General features: G+C 37.0%; 2 protein-coding genes across 2 annotated transcripts in view; both read left to right on the forward strand.

Annotated features, from left to right (window-relative positions):
• Window positions 1-13,213, forward strand: part of LOC107727494 (tyrosine-protein phosphatase non-receptor type 9-like) — an 18,051-nt gene extending 4,838 nt beyond the window's left edge. Inside the window, exons 2-13 of the mRNA XM_016537369.1 lie at window positions 1,551-1,694; window positions 3,165-3,254; window positions 4,790-4,914; window positions 5,439-5,544; window positions 5,667-5,777; window positions 7,281-7,597; window positions 7,676-7,763; window positions 8,338-8,407; window positions 8,498-8,576; window positions 9,133-9,283; window positions 9,904-10,111; window positions 11,444-13,213. Of these exons, the coding sequence (XP_016392855.1) occupies window positions 1,551-1,694; window positions 3,165-3,254; window positions 4,790-4,914; window positions 5,439-5,544; window positions 5,667-5,777; window positions 7,281-7,597; window positions 7,676-7,763; window positions 8,338-8,407; window positions 8,498-8,576; window positions 9,133-9,283; window positions 9,904-10,111; window positions 11,444-11,634 (1,680 nt within the window). The 3' untranslated portion in view covers window positions 11,635-13,213. The remainder of the gene's footprint in view (window positions 1-1,550; window positions 1,695-3,164; window positions 3,255-4,789; window positions 4,915-5,438; window positions 5,545-5,666; window positions 5,778-7,280; window positions 7,598-7,675; window positions 7,764-8,337; window positions 8,408-8,497; window positions 8,577-9,132; window positions 9,284-9,903; window positions 10,112-11,443) is intronic.
• An 809-nt stretch (window positions 13,214-14,022) lies between these two features.
• The window catches only part of LOC107727659 (paired amphipathic helix protein Sin3a-like), a 22,610-nt gene continuing 19,638 nt past the window's right edge, over window positions 14,023-16,994 (forward strand). The window contains exons 1-2 of the mRNA XM_016537611.1: window positions 14,023-14,080; window positions 16,309-16,520. Of these exons, the coding sequence (XP_016393097.1) occupies window positions 16,341-16,520 (180 nt within the window). The 5' untranslated portion in view covers window positions 14,023-14,080; window positions 16,309-16,340. The remainder of the gene's footprint in view (window positions 14,081-16,308; window positions 16,521-16,994) is intronic.

Below are 16,994 nucleotides of genomic sequence, written 5' to 3' on the forward strand. Positions count from 1 at the left end.
GAGCCAATCAAGTGGATGGGGATTATTAGGAGGCCATGATAGACAAGGGCCAGTGGCGGCAATTTGGCCAGGAGACCGGGGTTACACCCCTACTCTTTACCAGAAAAAACTTTGGGCCATATTACAAAAAAATATTTTTGTAAGATTGAAAGATTGATTTTTATAGTCATATGATTATTTTTTTTTTATATAAAAAAAAATTAAAGATTTAAAGATATAAGTTGCGTATATATATACCGTATATATATAGAGAGAGAGAGAGAGAGAGAGAAAGAAAGAGAGAGTACTGCCCTGAAAAGAAAGTCAGTAAATAAATAAATGCATACATACTATATTTTGTCTTTTCATAGTAGAAATAAAATAGATCTTATTTATATTTTTTTATATATTATTTTATTTATTAAGTATATTTATAAAAAAAATTCCTTTCTAATGCATTTAAAAAATAAATATGTTTTATATAATAATAATAATAATTTTAAATTGATGGATATATAAAATTACCCTAATCGTCTTAAGGTGCAAAGCTGAAAGTCATTGAGATGTTATGGGGAAGACCTCAAATGTGTAGTGCATGCTGGGAAACCAAAGAACTCGCAGGATTCAGGATTTTTGTTTAGAAGCGCGGGCAGCTTCACTGTTCAAAACAAATCAAGACCATTTAATATGCATGATGTTCAGAGTTCACTGGCAGGCCATGAGCAGGAACTTTGTGGAGATTAAACTGCGACCTGTGAAACAGCACAGTTCATGGAGGTGAATTCTGCAGAATTCAGGCCTGTCTGTCTGGATATGCTGCTTATCTGTCCTTTTAAGGATACAGTGTTGTGCAAGTGGGTGGACTGAAACCTCTGGAGAGAGACTGAGCTTATTGTATTTATTTATTTATTATATTTAGCTATTAGGTCAAATGAACAGGGAAGCTTTATTTTCACAGATTTCTGAAGAATAGTTTCAGACGTCTGTCTAGCTGATGGCAAATATCCTGTTATATTGATCCGGACATATGTAGTGCACAACCAGCCTGATCTCCCGTGGCTCCCCCAAAAACGTTGAGAAAGGTTTAACCAATAGGAGTGAAGACACTGGAGCCATGTGATGTGTTTCCTGTGAGTCGAGTGGAGTCATAGTTTCCCAGAATGCATTGAAAACATATGAAAATCAGTTCTGAGATGACCTGAAGTTGCTGTCAGGTGATTTGCATCAGCATCTCTCCTATAGAGAGTTCATTTAATGCGGTTTAGCTTGATTTCATCACTGCGTTTGGTATGAAATGAGCAAAGCCTGATGCAAAAGCCTCTTGGTTCCCCATCTGGATTTTCTGAGCTTTCCAGATCCAAACATCATTCTGTTTTTTCCACATCTCCTGCCTCGCTCTCTTATGGTCTTGTTTGTATGTGAGTGTTTATAGTTGTCAGGAAATGACTGAGAACATACAATCTTTTGTAAATGCCGGACGTAAACCTACTCGAAGCCCCCTGACGGGTTGCATGTGTGACCAAAATGTACCATAGTAATGAAAACGTAACATTTATCTCTTTCTTTCTCAGGCCACGAAGCAGTTTTTGGAGGAAATCAACAAATGGACGTCCCAACACGGCGTCTCGCCATTGTCCTGGGACGTGGCTGTGAAGTTTCTGATGGCCCGCAAGTTTGATGTTCTGCGAGCGATCGAGCTTTTTCACAGCTACAGGGTGAGTGTGTAAACTTTAATATTTATATTTTAAAAAACAGAATTGCTGAGAAAAACAAAAAAAAACACGAGGATAGAAATATATATTCCCTTCTTGGACTGGGAAAAAAAAAACATAAAAATTATAATAAATAAAATAAATTAATAACTAAAGTAATTAATTAATAAAAACATGTTTTATTTCTAAAAACGTCTATTCCCTTCTTGGACTGGGAAAAAAAACAACATAAAAATAATAATAAATTAAATAAATTAATAACTAAAGTAATTAATTAATAAAAACATGTTTTATTTCTAAAAACGTAAAGGGTTACTCCACCCCAAAATGAAAATTCTGTCATTAATTACTCACCCTCATGTCTTTCCAAACCCGTAAGACCTTCTACACTGTTTGCGTTCAGTGGATACTCTCCACAGTTTAAGTTTCAGGTACCATTTTTAATTGAATAATTTTTTTAAATATAAATTTTTAATGGCAATGAATAGACAAAAGTGGCTTTAGAAGTCATTATATTGTTTGTTTTAATTCGAAATCACTGAAAATAAGCCTATAACTTGCCTACTATTATAAAATATTTATTTTATAATTAATGACACTGAATTAGCATGTTAAATTGACAGCCTTATTTTTAGGGTTAATTTTATACCAATTATAATTAGGTTTATTTAAAAGCAATTTAAGTTTACCGGGACAGAGACTTTTTTTATGAAGTGCAACTGAACTTAAAATGAGCAGGTTTTGTTTCAGATGTTAATTCAGAATTGAATTAGTGTCTGAATCTGGTTTGAGCAGGGACTGCTGTTGTTTGTCTGTGTGTCTGGGTTGGGTTGTTGTTAATTCACTCAGTAAAGATCGGCGTGGCGTCTGGGAGGTTTTCAGGTCTGACTCTGTGTGCAGCAGATTCAAGCTTTGGTTCTCCAGAACTCTGTATTTTTGGGTTCAGACGAGGACGTGTTCAGAACATAAGCTGACTTCTGTGTTCACAGAAACAAGCGCTCCTCATTCCTGATATCAGTAATCCAGACACGAGGAGTGAAAATCAGCCCAGAAAGACTTGACCCAAACAGTAGAGTGATGCTGATTTATTCTCTCTCTCTCTCTGTTTTTAATATTTCACTTCCAGGTTAATGTAGGTTATTGGCTTGACAAAATTTTTTATTTTGCAATTACCAGAGTGTCTGGCTGCATGTTATGGCTTTGTTTTGTTTTATTTTATTATTTTATAATATTTTATTTTAATTCATTTGTTTGTTTGTTTTATTATTTATTTTGTGTGAGTATAGAATACATTAAAATATAAAATAAACTGAATATATAAATAAAATTAAATAAATATTTAGTAGACAAGTGTTTAATAAAGGGTATATCATTAATTTAATTAGTTGATCATTATCACAAAATAAACCCCTTCATAAAACATGGAAGATAAATATGTAACATAATAAATATATATCTCCGTTTCTCTTACAGGAGACACGTCTGAGGGAGGGCATTGTCAAACTGCAGCCTCACGAGGAGCCGTTACGCTCTGAGCTGTTGAGTGGGAAGTTCACTGTGTTGGTAAGTTCATATCACATCAGGGCCGTCTTCAGAAGGGCAGTTTATGCTCTTTAAATCTGGGATATGAGGTCAACGGTTCACAAATGAAAAAAAAATGCATTGCTAAGTTTAATTTCCACTCCGATAATTACAGCTGCAGAGTCACTAATCCAAGTTTCACTTCAACTTTCAGCCAGTTATTATAACCAGGTCAAGACAGAGTCTGCAAAATTCATTCTTCAAATATTTTAGCTTACTTTGCCTTGTGCTGCTTTCCTATTGGTCAGACGAGTGTACATTCTGACATCTGATTGGACGCTGCGGAGGCAGGACCTCTTTGGTTCATCCGATACTTCATTGATCCTCCTCATCTTCTTGTCTCCTCTCCTCACATCCTGCCATCTGTATTTATAACCCAGAGAGATGCACACAAGTCCCGTGTATCTCATGAGTCATCAGATTATTGGAATATGTTATTGACATAAATATTTAATAAATGCTAAAGCTGTGTGCGTGCACATACGGAAATGGGTCAGCTGAAAGCGATTAAACTAGATTTAGTGTCTTACTGAATGGCAGAGATAAATATAATGTTTCTTTACTGATCGGATGTGTTGGAGTGAGTCATCCTTCACAACTCAGTGAGACACGCTCTATTCTGCCCCCGTGTGTACACAATTAAAACTACTACCCAGAGGTGTCCTGCACTTATCTTGTTCCAGGAGGTGATATCAACTGTACTAACCTTTTTTTTAACCTTTTATTTTATTTTTTATTTATTTTATTTTAGAAAATGCACAAAGTTGGATTAAAATTTTAAAACCACTGTATTATTTATTTGGAAGATTTTACTACTGTATGCTAACAATTTTTTTATTTTATTATACTGTTTTTTTTATTTAATTTATTTTCATTCATTTATTAATTTTATTATTTATTTTATCATTATAGTTTTCTTTTAATACCACTGTATTTATTTGGAAGAACATACTGCTGTATGTTTGGATATTTATTCATTTATTATTTATTCATTAATTTCTTTTATATATTCATTGTTTTTTTATTTATTATTATTTATTTTATCATTATAGTTTTTATGTTAATTCCAAATTTGTTTTAAAACAAGTTTAAAAAAACAGACTATTTAAAATGTAAAACTACCATATTTATTTGGTAGAGCATTTTACTGTATGTTTGGATATTAATTTTAGTTATTAATTCCTTTATTCATGCATTCATTTTATTCTTATTTTTTATTTTATTTAATTCAGAATTGCACAAAGTTTTGCAAAAATTGAAAACGATGGTATTGATTTCTGAATTGCTTATGAATTGAACGCCAGTCTAAATTCATGAATTAAACTTGCAATCAAGTGTGGTTGTATGACAGCAATTTTGTTTGTTGAAGCATTTATCATTGCATATTGCATCCCGTTTCAACATTTAGTATGCAGTACAAAGTAGTACACTAGCATTCCAAAAGAGCTGAGACAACTAAACATGTAAACATTAAAAAAAGAGATTTTGAGATGCTTTACACTGTGTTCTGGTATCAGGGTGTCCGGGACCCGTCTGGCGCATCCATCGCCCTCTACACGGCTAAACTGCACCAGCCCAGCAAAACAGGAAACCACGTGGTTCTTCAGGCCCTGTTCTACCTACTGGACCGAGCTGTGGAGAGGTGACCAATATACACTACCTTTCAAAAGTCTGGGGTCAATATGTTTGTTTGTTTTTTATTAAACTTTTATTTTAACTTTTTATTCATCAAAGAATCCTGAAAAAAAATTATGGTTTCCACAAAAATATGAAGCAGCACAACTGTTTTAAACATTGATAATAATCAGAAATGTTTTTTGAGCAGCAAATCAGCATATTAGAATGATTTCTGAAGGATCATGTGACACTGAAGACTGGAGTAATGATGCTGAAAATTCAGCTTTACATCACAGGAATAAATTACATTGTAAATAAAATAGAAAATGGTTATTTTAAATTGAAATAAAATTTCACTATTTCTGTTTTTACTGTATCTTTGATCAAATAAATGCAGCCTTGGTGAGCATAAGACACTTCTTTCAAAAACATAAAAAATCTTAATTATTCCAAACTTTTGACCATTGTGTGAAACCAGAGATTTTGACTTCAGAAAATGGCTCATTATCATGAGTTGCAATGTTATAATTCTCTCTTTCTTTCCTGTAGTTTTGAGACTCAGAGAAATGGACTGGTCTTCATTTATGACATGGCTGGATCCAACTACACAAACTTTGAACTGGACCTCAGCAAAAAGATCCTCAATTTGCTCAAGGTGAGATTTGTGATTCATCTGTGTGCGGTTTTCCTGTGTCTGAGAGTTGGTGGGTTTTTGTGTGGTTTAGATGTCAGAGTAAATCAGAAAAATCTGTCCAACCATTTGCTTGTTGGTTGCAGGGTGCGTTCCCAGCACGGCTCAAGAAAGTGCTTATCGTTGGAGCTCCTGTGTGGTTCAGGGTCCCGTATAACCTTTTGAGTCTGTTACTGAAGGAGAAGCTCAGAGAACGGGTTGGTATACACACATATTTGGCAATAGCTGATTTAAATCAAAACCAGCGGAGGTTGGACCTGATAAACCATCTTGGTTAACCAGGTTAGAGCTGGTAACGCTCTGGTTAACCATCTTAAGCTGACCTGGTTGTCTCTGGTCTATGTGCTTAACCCACTTTTCTCATCTTTTGTGGCCACATTAGCTATGTTTCCATCCACCTATTTTTATATGCATTTTGGAATATCGCATTAAAAAACGCTGGATGAAAACGCCAAGATGCGCATAAAAAAACTTATGCGCACAATTGAGTAGGATAAACTTTTTATCCAATAAGAAAAAATGCGCATAAACTATGATGGAAACACTTTTACTGAATAAATTTCTTAATGCGCATCAAAAAAGACATGTGACTTTGCGATGGGACAGAATAAAACTGGACCAACCAATGGACCAATCTCATTGCACAGCATCTGAAATGCTAGTTTTGTCATTCTAAAATGCTTGAGCAAAATCTCGTCTAAGTGCTTCGTTATAATTCTTATTATAACGTTATAAACTCCCAGAACTGCGTTCCCAAACAGCAGGCTCCGGAAATAAGATAACATGAACGCGTTTTGTCTGCATTCTGAAGCTCGTAATTTATTATATACAAAAAATTATTATATACAGTGCCTTCTCGAATGTAATTTTTCTTCATGATATTTAGTGCAAGTTAATCAGGAAGTGACGATTTTGTTCTCTTCAACTCACTGGATGGAAACAGTGCTTAATAGGGCTGTCAAAAAAAACAATTCAGAATATTCGTCGAATTTAAAATAAAAATCCACATTCGAATGCAGCGTTTTTGCATTTGAATGTGGATTTTTATTTTAAATTCGACGAATATTCGGAAAAAAGATTTTTAGTTTTTTAAGCACTTTTTTTTATACACTCACGTTTCGCACAAGAGAGCGGCATGTTTAGAAAGCCATGTAAAATTAATATAAGTTTAATATCGAGACTTTATGGCGGTTTTTCCCCCATCCCACTGCATCTCATGTTTATGAAAAAAGTACTCGGTGATTGGTTTTCGGTCCTTTGTATTAAACTTATACATACATACATGATGCTGTTTTGTTTCTAATTGTTTAAGCTACTTAATAATTATATATGGTTTATAGACATTATTTTAAAAATTATGCACTTTTTTTAAAGATAGTCGTGTTATTTTATTGCTTTGAATAAACGTGCATTAGTAATATCTTGCTTGATGCGCCCTCTTGTGGCCTCAGGAGAGAAGCCAAAAGCTTTTTTTTCCCCCTAACTGAAATTATGCCTTTTTAAATTCGAATATAATTCGAATTGTGATAATATTTAAGTACAAAATTCGAATTTAGTTTTTCAGCCATTTTGCCAGCCCTAGTGCTCAATTCGCAAATTTTTTATGCGATATTCCAGTTTTGCGCATAAGTTAAATTCGCATCTTTGGATGGAAACATAGCTACTGTCAGTTTCATTATTTCTAAACAATCTGTTCTCAGGTTCAAATGGTGAAGATGTCCGACCTGCGACAACATCTGCCCAGAGACTGTTTACCTGAGCACCTGGGCGGCTGTTTGCCTCTGGACGTGCACAGCTGGAACCTGCAGCTGCTGTCCGAGCAGAACGGACGTGTGGACCCTGTGGACGAGCTGGTGGGGATTCCTCTGGAGAACACGTCCATACACGTCCCAGGACCTGAGGCCATGGGTCTGGCCGAGCTCATGGCCCACCTGAACCGGGCCCAGCGTAGCGGGATCTACCTGGAGTATGAGGAGCTTCGCAGAGAGCAGCCACCTGGAACCTTCACCTGTGCGCTGTGAGTGTGGACTTAATAATGAGAGGTGTTTTAGAGGAAAACAGAGTTTGATTTCATGTTGTCTTTGAACTTCTGCAGGGCTGCTCACAACCAGGAGCGGAATCGTTATGGCGACGTGCTGTGTCTCGATCAGACTCGTGTGCGACTCAAAGCGAGGAGAAACGAGGTTTGTGCTGTCTGATGTTATTTAGTTTTGGCCGATCTACACTGCCATTCAAAAATTGGGGTCAGTAAGGTTTTTTTTTATGTTTTTGAAAGATACTCAACAAGGCTGAATTTATTTAATAAAAAATACAGCACAATAATATTGTGAAATATAATTACAATTTAAAAGAAATGTTTCTATTGTAATGTATTATAAAATGTAATTTATTGCTGTGATCAAAGCTGAATTTTCAGCATCATTACTCCAGTCTTTGGTGTCACGTGATCCTTCAGAAATCATTCTAATATGCTGATTTGCTGCTCAAGAAACATTTATTATTATAATCAATGTTGACAACAGTTGTGCTGTTTTATATTTCTGTAGTCACCATACATTTTTTCAAGCTTCTATAATGAACAGAAAGTTAAAAAAACAGCATATTTTGAATAGAAATCTATTGCAACAGAAAAATATTTCTGTTACTTTAGATCAATTTAATGTATCCTTGCTGAATAAAAATATTAATTTCTTTAAAAAAAAAAAAAAATGACTGACCCAAAATTGTTTGGACACTGATCATGTTTTCTTTCCACAGAGATCAGACTACATAAATGCCAGCTTCATGGATGGATACAAACAGAAAAATGCATATATTGGGACTCAGGGTAAAAATAATCATCTATTTATATAACCCATCATATTTAGGATTATGATTCTTAACCTGCACTGGAACTGATGCGTCTGTTTCTTAACAGGTCCATTGGAGAAAACCTACGGGGATTTCTGGAGAATGGTTTGGGAGCAAAGTGTGCTTGTCATTGTAATGACAACAAGGTGAGATGTCACAGAGAGTCTAGTTAACAAATATAGAGGAAATGATGTGTAGTCCTCCATAGCCAGACGTTTTACTATCACAAGAATGTCTAGTCCAAATTGCCACTTATTCAGGCCAAACTCCACCCACCTAGAAAGGAAGAGGTTTTCTGAACAACATAAATAGAGTGGCCAACCACTATTTGTTCGTCTTATGTGATGGTTCACATAAATCACATTTAACCAGAGAGTAGAATATAATGTACAGTTGCGCTCATACTTGCTACTAAATGTTTTTTTGAGATTCAGTGGCACAAACTTTGTTCTCAGAATTTCTCATTGTAGCAGCCTGGGAACATAAATACAACTTTGTTTCTTATTGGGCTGATAAAATGAAGCCTGACTCCTAGAATTATGTAGAAGTCAGCCAATCAGATTTGAGCCACTTACTAAAAAGTTATTCTGTAGAACCGATCTTTTTCTGAGATCAGATTAGAGCTGCGGCATATGGACGCTGTCTCGGTAGATTACGAAGACTGCTGCTTAGAGATCTGTGTGTGAATGTGTGTGTGCGCAGGACGGACGAGGGGGGCCGGAGGAAGTGTGGACAGTACTGGCCCAAGGAGGAGGGCGGTCAGGAGGTGTACGGGCACATCGCTGTGGTCAATCACAGAGTGGATAAACAAGCACATTACAACCAAACCACACTTGAGCTGCACAACACTGAGGTACCACACATATACCAGTTTTTGTTTCAATGTTTTTAATAAACAACAAGTCACTAATTATGATTTCATATATGATTTATATAATGATTTCAATCTTACAACTTAATGTGGCTGTAGTATTGCTGAGTAATATTACTAGAAAATTATATTTCAATATTTCATAGCATTTTGATGGTATTTGAGCTCTGTCTGTATGTATGTATGTGTGCTGTCTGTATGTATGTATGTGTGCTCTCTTTATGTTTGTATGCTCAAAACCACTTTTAAGCATCATTTTAGCCCAATATTATTTTGTTGCATTGTGGTTTCAAAATATAAGAATACAATAAACATCTAGTTACATAATTTCAAGCTATTTAATCCACACTGTTTTTCACTAAATGACAACAAGAACAACAAAAAAACATTAAAATACTTGTTTATATGCACCAATATAACAATGCATAGTTATAAGTTGCAATATAATTATTTAGATAGATAGATAGATAGATTTAGACTGCGAACTCAGAACTAAAATATAACTTTCTTTTGCTTTGGCGCTGAATATTGTGGTTCTGTATATCTGACTTTGAAGAAAAGTAAAATGGAACTTTGTCTGAATTTTTGTTGTTTTTCCCCAGACATTCGAACAGAGACAGGTGACTCATTTTCAGTTCCTCAGCTGGCCTGATTACGGGGTCCCGTCCTCAGCGCTGTCTCTGATTGACTTCCTGGGTGCCGTGAAGCACCAGCAGCAGTGGGCGGTCCAGGCTTTCGGCTCACAGTGGAGGGGTCATCCGCTCGGCCCGCCCATGGTGGTCCACTGCAGTGCTGGCATCGGCCGGACCGGTCAGTCATTAAACGAACCACAAAAACAAATCTACATATTAATGAGCTGCTTTAAAGTTCTAGCCAAAAAGGAAAATTCTGTCATCATTTGCTAAACTTGTATGACTCTTCCACTTCTGTGGAACGTGAAAGATATTTTGAAGAATGTTGGTAACCAAACAGTTACCAAAATATAATGGAAGTCAATGGGAACCAAAATTATTTGGTTACCAACATTCTTCAAAATGTCGTCTTTCATTTTCCACAGAAGAAGGTCATACAGATTTATTAAATGAACATTAAATAATATATTTTGGATTTTAATAACAGTTTTGGGATATTGGTGACCAAACAGTTTTGGTTCCCACTGACTTCCATTGTATTGACAAAAATACAATGGAAATCAATGGGAACCCAAACTATTTAGTTACCTACATTCTCCAAAATATCTTCTTTTATGTTTCAAAGAAGAAAGACAGTCATACAGGTTTAGTAAATAAATATAAAAGGAGATATTTTGAAGAAAGTTGGAATATTGGTGACCAAACAGTTTTGGTTCCCATTGACTTAGGGTGACCATTTGTGCCATTTATATGGGACACGTCCTGGCCAGGATTTTTATATTGCCTAAAACATCCAAAGTAGTTTGACCAATAACATGCAGGTATTGTACATAATCGAAAGCGTGGACGCGTGAGAAGTTGAGATCTACAGAGAACTATCAAAACCATGCAAATACGCACACATGTTTGTTCGTTCGTTCGACTTGAAGCGTCGCTGCGCACCGATCATTGTATGACACCAAAGTATTGCGAGAGCGATTTGAATGCATAAGGAGCCGTCTGCTCTGCTCTGGATAACCTGGATATTTTAGGCAATATAGAAATCCTGGCAAGGACACGTCCCGTAAAAATGGCCCGTATGGTCACCCTACATTGACTTCCATTGTGTGGACAAAAATGCAATGGAAATCAATGGGAACCAAAACTATTTAGTTAATGAAAATTCTCCTAAATATCTTCTTTCATGTCCCACAGAAGAAAGGAAGTCATACAGGTTTGGTAAATGAAATAAAAAGAAGACATTTTGAAGAATGTTGGGATGTTGGTAACTAAATTGTCTCGATTCCTATTGACTTCTGTTATATGGACAAAGAAGACAATGGAAGTCAATGGGAAACCGAAACGATTCGGTTTCCAGCAGTCTTCAAAATATCTTCCTTCATGTTACACTGAATAAAGAAAGTCATACCGGTTTGAAACAACACTAGGGTTAGAAAAGGATCACAGAACTTTCATTTTTGGGTGGACTGTCCCTTTACTGGCTTATCAGACTGACTTCCTCTGCCCACAGGTACTTTTTGTGCGCTGGATATCTGTCTGTCCGAGCTGCAGGACGTCGGGACTCTTAACATTTGCCAGACGGTTCGACGGATGAGAGCGCAGCGTGCCTTCAGCATCCAAACACCCGAGCAGTACTATTTCTGCCACACCGCCATCCTCGAGCATGCCCAGAGACAGGGCCTGCTTTCAGCCAATCAGTGAGCATCAGGGCCCACTCGTAGCCAATTAGAGACCAAAAAGGTCTAATCTGAACCAATCAGTAAGAGGCAAGGCCTGCTCTCATCCAATCATAAGACAAGGCTTGTTCTTGATTGATCGGCGACTCTTAGACAGGATAATTCCCAATCGAAATCACTGGGTTTTTGATTAATCTGTCATTATTAAAAGACGGGCAGCATAAATAGTAACCATCAATGACGCCGTATGAAGGGGGTGTCTAAATGTTCAGTGATCCTGCTGTAGTGTAGTCTATGTAATGTTGTGCTGCATTTAGTGCAGTTTATTCTGTGAATTTTATCCAAATTGTCAAAATTCATATTTCACATGAAGCTTCAAATCAGCTGCGCTCAGATGTGATTCAGGACAAACGAACATACAATTTCTAGAATTTAGAGTCATTTGTCATTCTGTAGGTCTTTTTATTCCATAACACCTCAGACCAACAGTCCGTCCACGTGTTTAATTTGCCCAAAAATGTAAATTCTGTCTTTATTTACTCACTCTCATGTCATTTCAAATCCATTTTACTTGCTTTTTTCTGTATAACAGCCGAATGTCATTCTGCTCCTTTTGTGTTTCACAAAAGAAAGGAAGTCATACATGTTTGAGATGACTTGACGGTGAGTTTTGTACTCATGTCTGACCCATGGGATGCAGTCATTGCACACTAGAGATTTTTATGTATTTGCTGGAATTGAATGCAGATTTATTGTCAAAATTCTGCTTGTATTCTGTATCAGGAATGTCTCTGTAGTTTGTAGGCCATTTTTTGCAATTGCATCTGAAGATGATGGTTTAGAGAAAGCCAGGATGAGGAAAAGTCTTCTCACTTCAACTGGATGGATCGGTAAACCTCTATAACACAACAATTACTCAACTGATATAGTCTTTTGTGTGTGTGTGTGTGTGTGTGTGGTGTAAATGTGAGATGGCTACATTGATTCATTTACACTTGTAATAATTTTTCTGTTAATATTGTACTAAAAACCTGTTTAAAATATCTAAACGTTCCTGTAAAGTGCATTTAGAAACGCTTTTTATTTTGTTGTGGGTTGAAAGAGTCTTTGCTACTGAATTCATATTGAATTTTCTTGTAGTGAAGCATCTGTACACACTCCCAGTGATTCCAGGATCTGCAGTCCTGCCTTGATGGGCACACAATGTGACCAATTGTATTTTTCTATTATACCCACGCTTTGTTTTCACTTATTACTCCCAAATATATATACGTAAATTATATTTTCTTTTATATCCAATTTTATCTTTTATTTCTTCTTGTTACTTATATCAATGGAACAACTAACCTGTAATGTCAAGCTTGTGATTCTCAATAAGTTCACAGCGGTTCTTTTAGTGATAAAGTCCTTTGCTCTGCAGTTAAAAAGCCTTATTCTTTCTGGATGTTTGAATTGAATGAAACGTTTATGTGAAAAGACTGTACAGGTTTCGGCTGTCTTGGTGTCCATCTCGAACTAAAAACCGAGCTGTTCAAACTGCAATATCATTTGAGCAAAACCAAATCAAAACCTTCATTCAAATTAATAAAGTTTATGAAATGGACAAACTATATTGACTGCGTGTTTTAATTCAACCTTTCACAACTACATAAAAATTCTGTAGTGATTTCTAACAGGTGTATGTTAAAAAAACGAATGCAAATGTGTGAAAATATATGTTCTGCCTGGTTTTTTTTTCTCTCACAAGGTATCAGTTTTTAAGACTTTATTAATATTAATGCTAACCTTTATCTAGTATAATATAATTTTGGTACATAAAACAACAACAGAAGTTGGTAAAAAAGTTCTGCGAGTTATTTTTACGTCTCATACCACATAAAATGGTAGATATCCCTTAAATACCTGTTGCAGAAAAAAAAACTGAGCAAGGGGAGTGGCCCGCGCTTATTCAGCCAATCAGAAACATTCTCTACCTGTCAATCATTTTAAGCATCCCTCGCTGTACTGCCTTTCGAAGGCGGGATTTCGACGAGGGGCGTGTTCTAACTCCGTAATAACTGGCGGAATTTAGCAAAGCGTTAACATAAGTATCACGTCTCTGTCAGTGGCAAATAGTCGAATCCAAACGGTGTTCTTTAAAAAAATATATTGCTCCTTTTCTTTGCTTTAAGCTATTTAAAATATACTAACACATTGTTGCGCCTCTAGTGTCATTTCAGAGTAAATATTAAACCAAATTACAAAGAAAAACATCTAGTGGAATACTACAGGTGTGCTGAGTAGTACATCCAAAGAATTTATACTGGTCTTCTATACTCTTTGGTACTACATCTCTGTGCCTATATGCATTTGGCGGGTCGTATTCAAATCCAGATGACGCATGCGGTCACGTAGACCAATGGGAGGAGAGGGGGGCGTTCCCAACTATTTGTTCCAAACACGAATCCGGAGTGCGAGGCTCTTTTTCGCAGGTATGTAGCAGCTGGGCAAAAGAAAACAAATTTATGTTGTCCTCTTTTGATCGAATATACGTTTCTGTCGGTGTTTGAGTGCTTTCTGCAGGGGGCTGGTCGTTCAGGAGATTTTAGTGCATTAATCGGGCTGTTCGTTCGATCATTGCACATTAAGGGGAGAAAAAGGGGCAAAGCTTTGGCTAACTGAAGCAGCAAAGAAACGTGTATCTCTATGTTATGAGACACAAACCCATCTGTGTGTGTCCGATGCTTTCCCGGGGGCTTTTCTAACTTGTTTTTGATCTGAAAGCAGATCTGTAGCTCTGTCTGGTGTTCAGAGGGGAGGGGGGGGAGAGAGGTGCTCAAACACGGTTAGACATTTTCCCCTTCAGTCTCCCAGTAAACAAAGAATATTAGATCAGCTGGCGTGTTTATGCTGTAATGCATGATCGGATCCCTCATTTCAGATCTTCGCATGATCACATAAGCGAGTGCGTGTTCATGCGATCAGATTTTTAGTTCCCATTTTGACTTTGGGTCTGATTACTAAAGGACAACATGTCATGATAGAGGCGTGTGTGGTTGTGGTGCCATGTTCGTGTGTGCTCGTTCAATCTAGAAATCATGAGATCATGAAATGTGTCCTTAATAAACGTTTGATGGTGTTTATACGCGGATCTTTTGTTCGGTGTCGTGTTATAGCGTTCGCGAACATGAAGAATATTTGAGCGCTTTGCGTCAAAATCAGTCCGAACTTGTTTATTCTGTAAGTTTGAGATGTTTTGGTTCGTGTTATTTTGGGTTTTGTCCGTATTTTAAGCGAAACGCTGTACACACAAACACACACAAGCGAGCATCAGCTCTGACTGACTGCGGACGGGGCGAGGAATCCCGGGCACTGGCTTAAGCCCCGCCTCTCGTGGGCGGAGCATGGCAATATGAGCCTCACGTCATACATAACGCCCTCGCTGAACACCCGACCAATTAGAATCGACGATTCTCCGCGTAAACGCCCCTGTGGGCTTACGTCATGCTTTACGCGTTGTCAGAGCGTTTGGCCAATCGGAGTCCAGAATTCTATAAGAGGCGGTTATTTAATAAAATCCCTCAGTCTGATTGGCCAGATGTTCTGAGGGGGCGTAAAGAATGACGTAACCTCAGGCAGGAAGTTCAGGAAGTTGCTGAAAGCGTTCAGACCTGTTTTTATATAGTCTATGGTTCAGACATAATGCCGCGACTTCATTAGGAAAATCACAAAGACTAAAATTAAGCCCGGTCAGATCGCTACTAACTCTCCAGTCTAAAAAGTGATTTAGCGTACGAGCTTCTCAAAGCCAGTCGTGGTTTCAGGAGTTTGTTTGTTTGTGTGTGCGCGTGCGTGAAACAGTAGAGGATTTGGGCTCAACCCGCCTAACAATGTTAATTCTTGCTTGAGTGACAGTCGAGAACTTCAATAAAAATACAACCCAATGTCGTCTCCTGAGCAAAGAGCCAATCAGAGACCAAGTGGGCGGAGACGGTTCGCAAAGCCTATGTTAGCCCCTCCCCTCCTCACCGCTTGTTTTCAACAGGAATTTTAGTTGATTTTAAACTGTTTTAATGTGTTTTATCGGTGTTTTCGGTGTGAGTTTTAGTATTTATGTGATATTTTAACAGCCGTGGTGAACTATAAGCGCAGCTAACAGAAGCGGGTGAGTCTCAGAGGTATAAAATACCAGTTTTATTCGGTATTTCTGAACTTTTTTTTCCTCTCAATAAGCTGGTTTTCTGTCAGACTGAAACTTCCGACCTTTAGTTTTCTTAGTTTCTTTGATAAAAGCGAAATTCCTGTCCAAACTTCTCCACTTTTAGTCGCGGGTTAGCAAGTTAGCATTAACAGTCTGCATGTGTAGGGCACACACACACACACACACACACACACACATCAAGCACGTGTATACACACCCATATACATTTATATACGTACTTATTTATACACACACACACTCACCATGCACATGTGTATATATCGCATACATATTTACATGTACGTTTATATACACATCATACAAATTTATATATACATGTGCACTCCATTGCTCATGTGTATATATACACATCATACACGTTTGTATATGCATATACATTACTGTGGTCTTTATTCATCAGATAGTCAGAGTCTAGACTAGTAGATTATTGGTAATGGTTTGGACTACAGCCAAATCATGATATTTAATAAGTTGCTGTCTTTGTCTTGTCTGTTCCAGGTCTTAGGTTCCGTCTTGAGTATGAGTACAGCATGAGGAGGCGTTTAGAGGATCAGGAGCCAGTGTTCACCCCACAACAGCGCCGGCTTCCTGGCAGCGCCGAGGGCTTCCAGCACAGGGTTCTTGCCCCAGCGCCTGCCGTATTCGAGGCTGTGGCTGACAGCATGCAGCCTACTCCCGGAATACAGTTCCCGGTTCCCCAGGCATACCAGGTGCAGACACACACCATGCATTGTGATGCATTATAGCTCCAAGGAATGTGTTCACACTTGCATCCGTTTAATCCAGAGTGACTCCAGAATCTCCAGAGGCCAAAATTATATTTTAGGATCATTGCCGTACTATTATAGTTTTTTAGTTGATTAGTTTTTTCTTATATTTTCTGTTTTTGTTTTACTTGTAGTGTTTTTAAAAAGTGTCTATAATTTTTTATTAGTGTTTATTTCAGTTTTAGTTATTTTAGTTCTGTTTAGTACTGCTAAAGTACTACAGTTTAGTACAACTAAAGAAAATGAGAAGTGTTGCATTGGCAATTAACTGAAATAAAATAAGGTTATTGTTTGTTTATATTAAATTATATTTCTATAAAATATATACATTTGCATTTATATCTGTTTTAATAAAATATATCTTGTTCTGAAGATGAAGTTGAAATTATATATGTATGTGTATATATGTGTATATAT

This window comes from Sinocyclocheilus rhinocerous, unplaced genomic scaffold (genome assembly GCF_001515625.1).
Source record: "Sinocyclocheilus rhinocerous isolate Xijiao unplaced genomic scaffold, SAMN03320098_v1.1 scaffold1605, whole genome shotgun sequence".
Taxonomy (NCBI): domain Eukaryota; kingdom Metazoa; phylum Chordata; class Actinopteri; order Cypriniformes; family Cyprinidae; genus Sinocyclocheilus; species Sinocyclocheilus rhinocerous.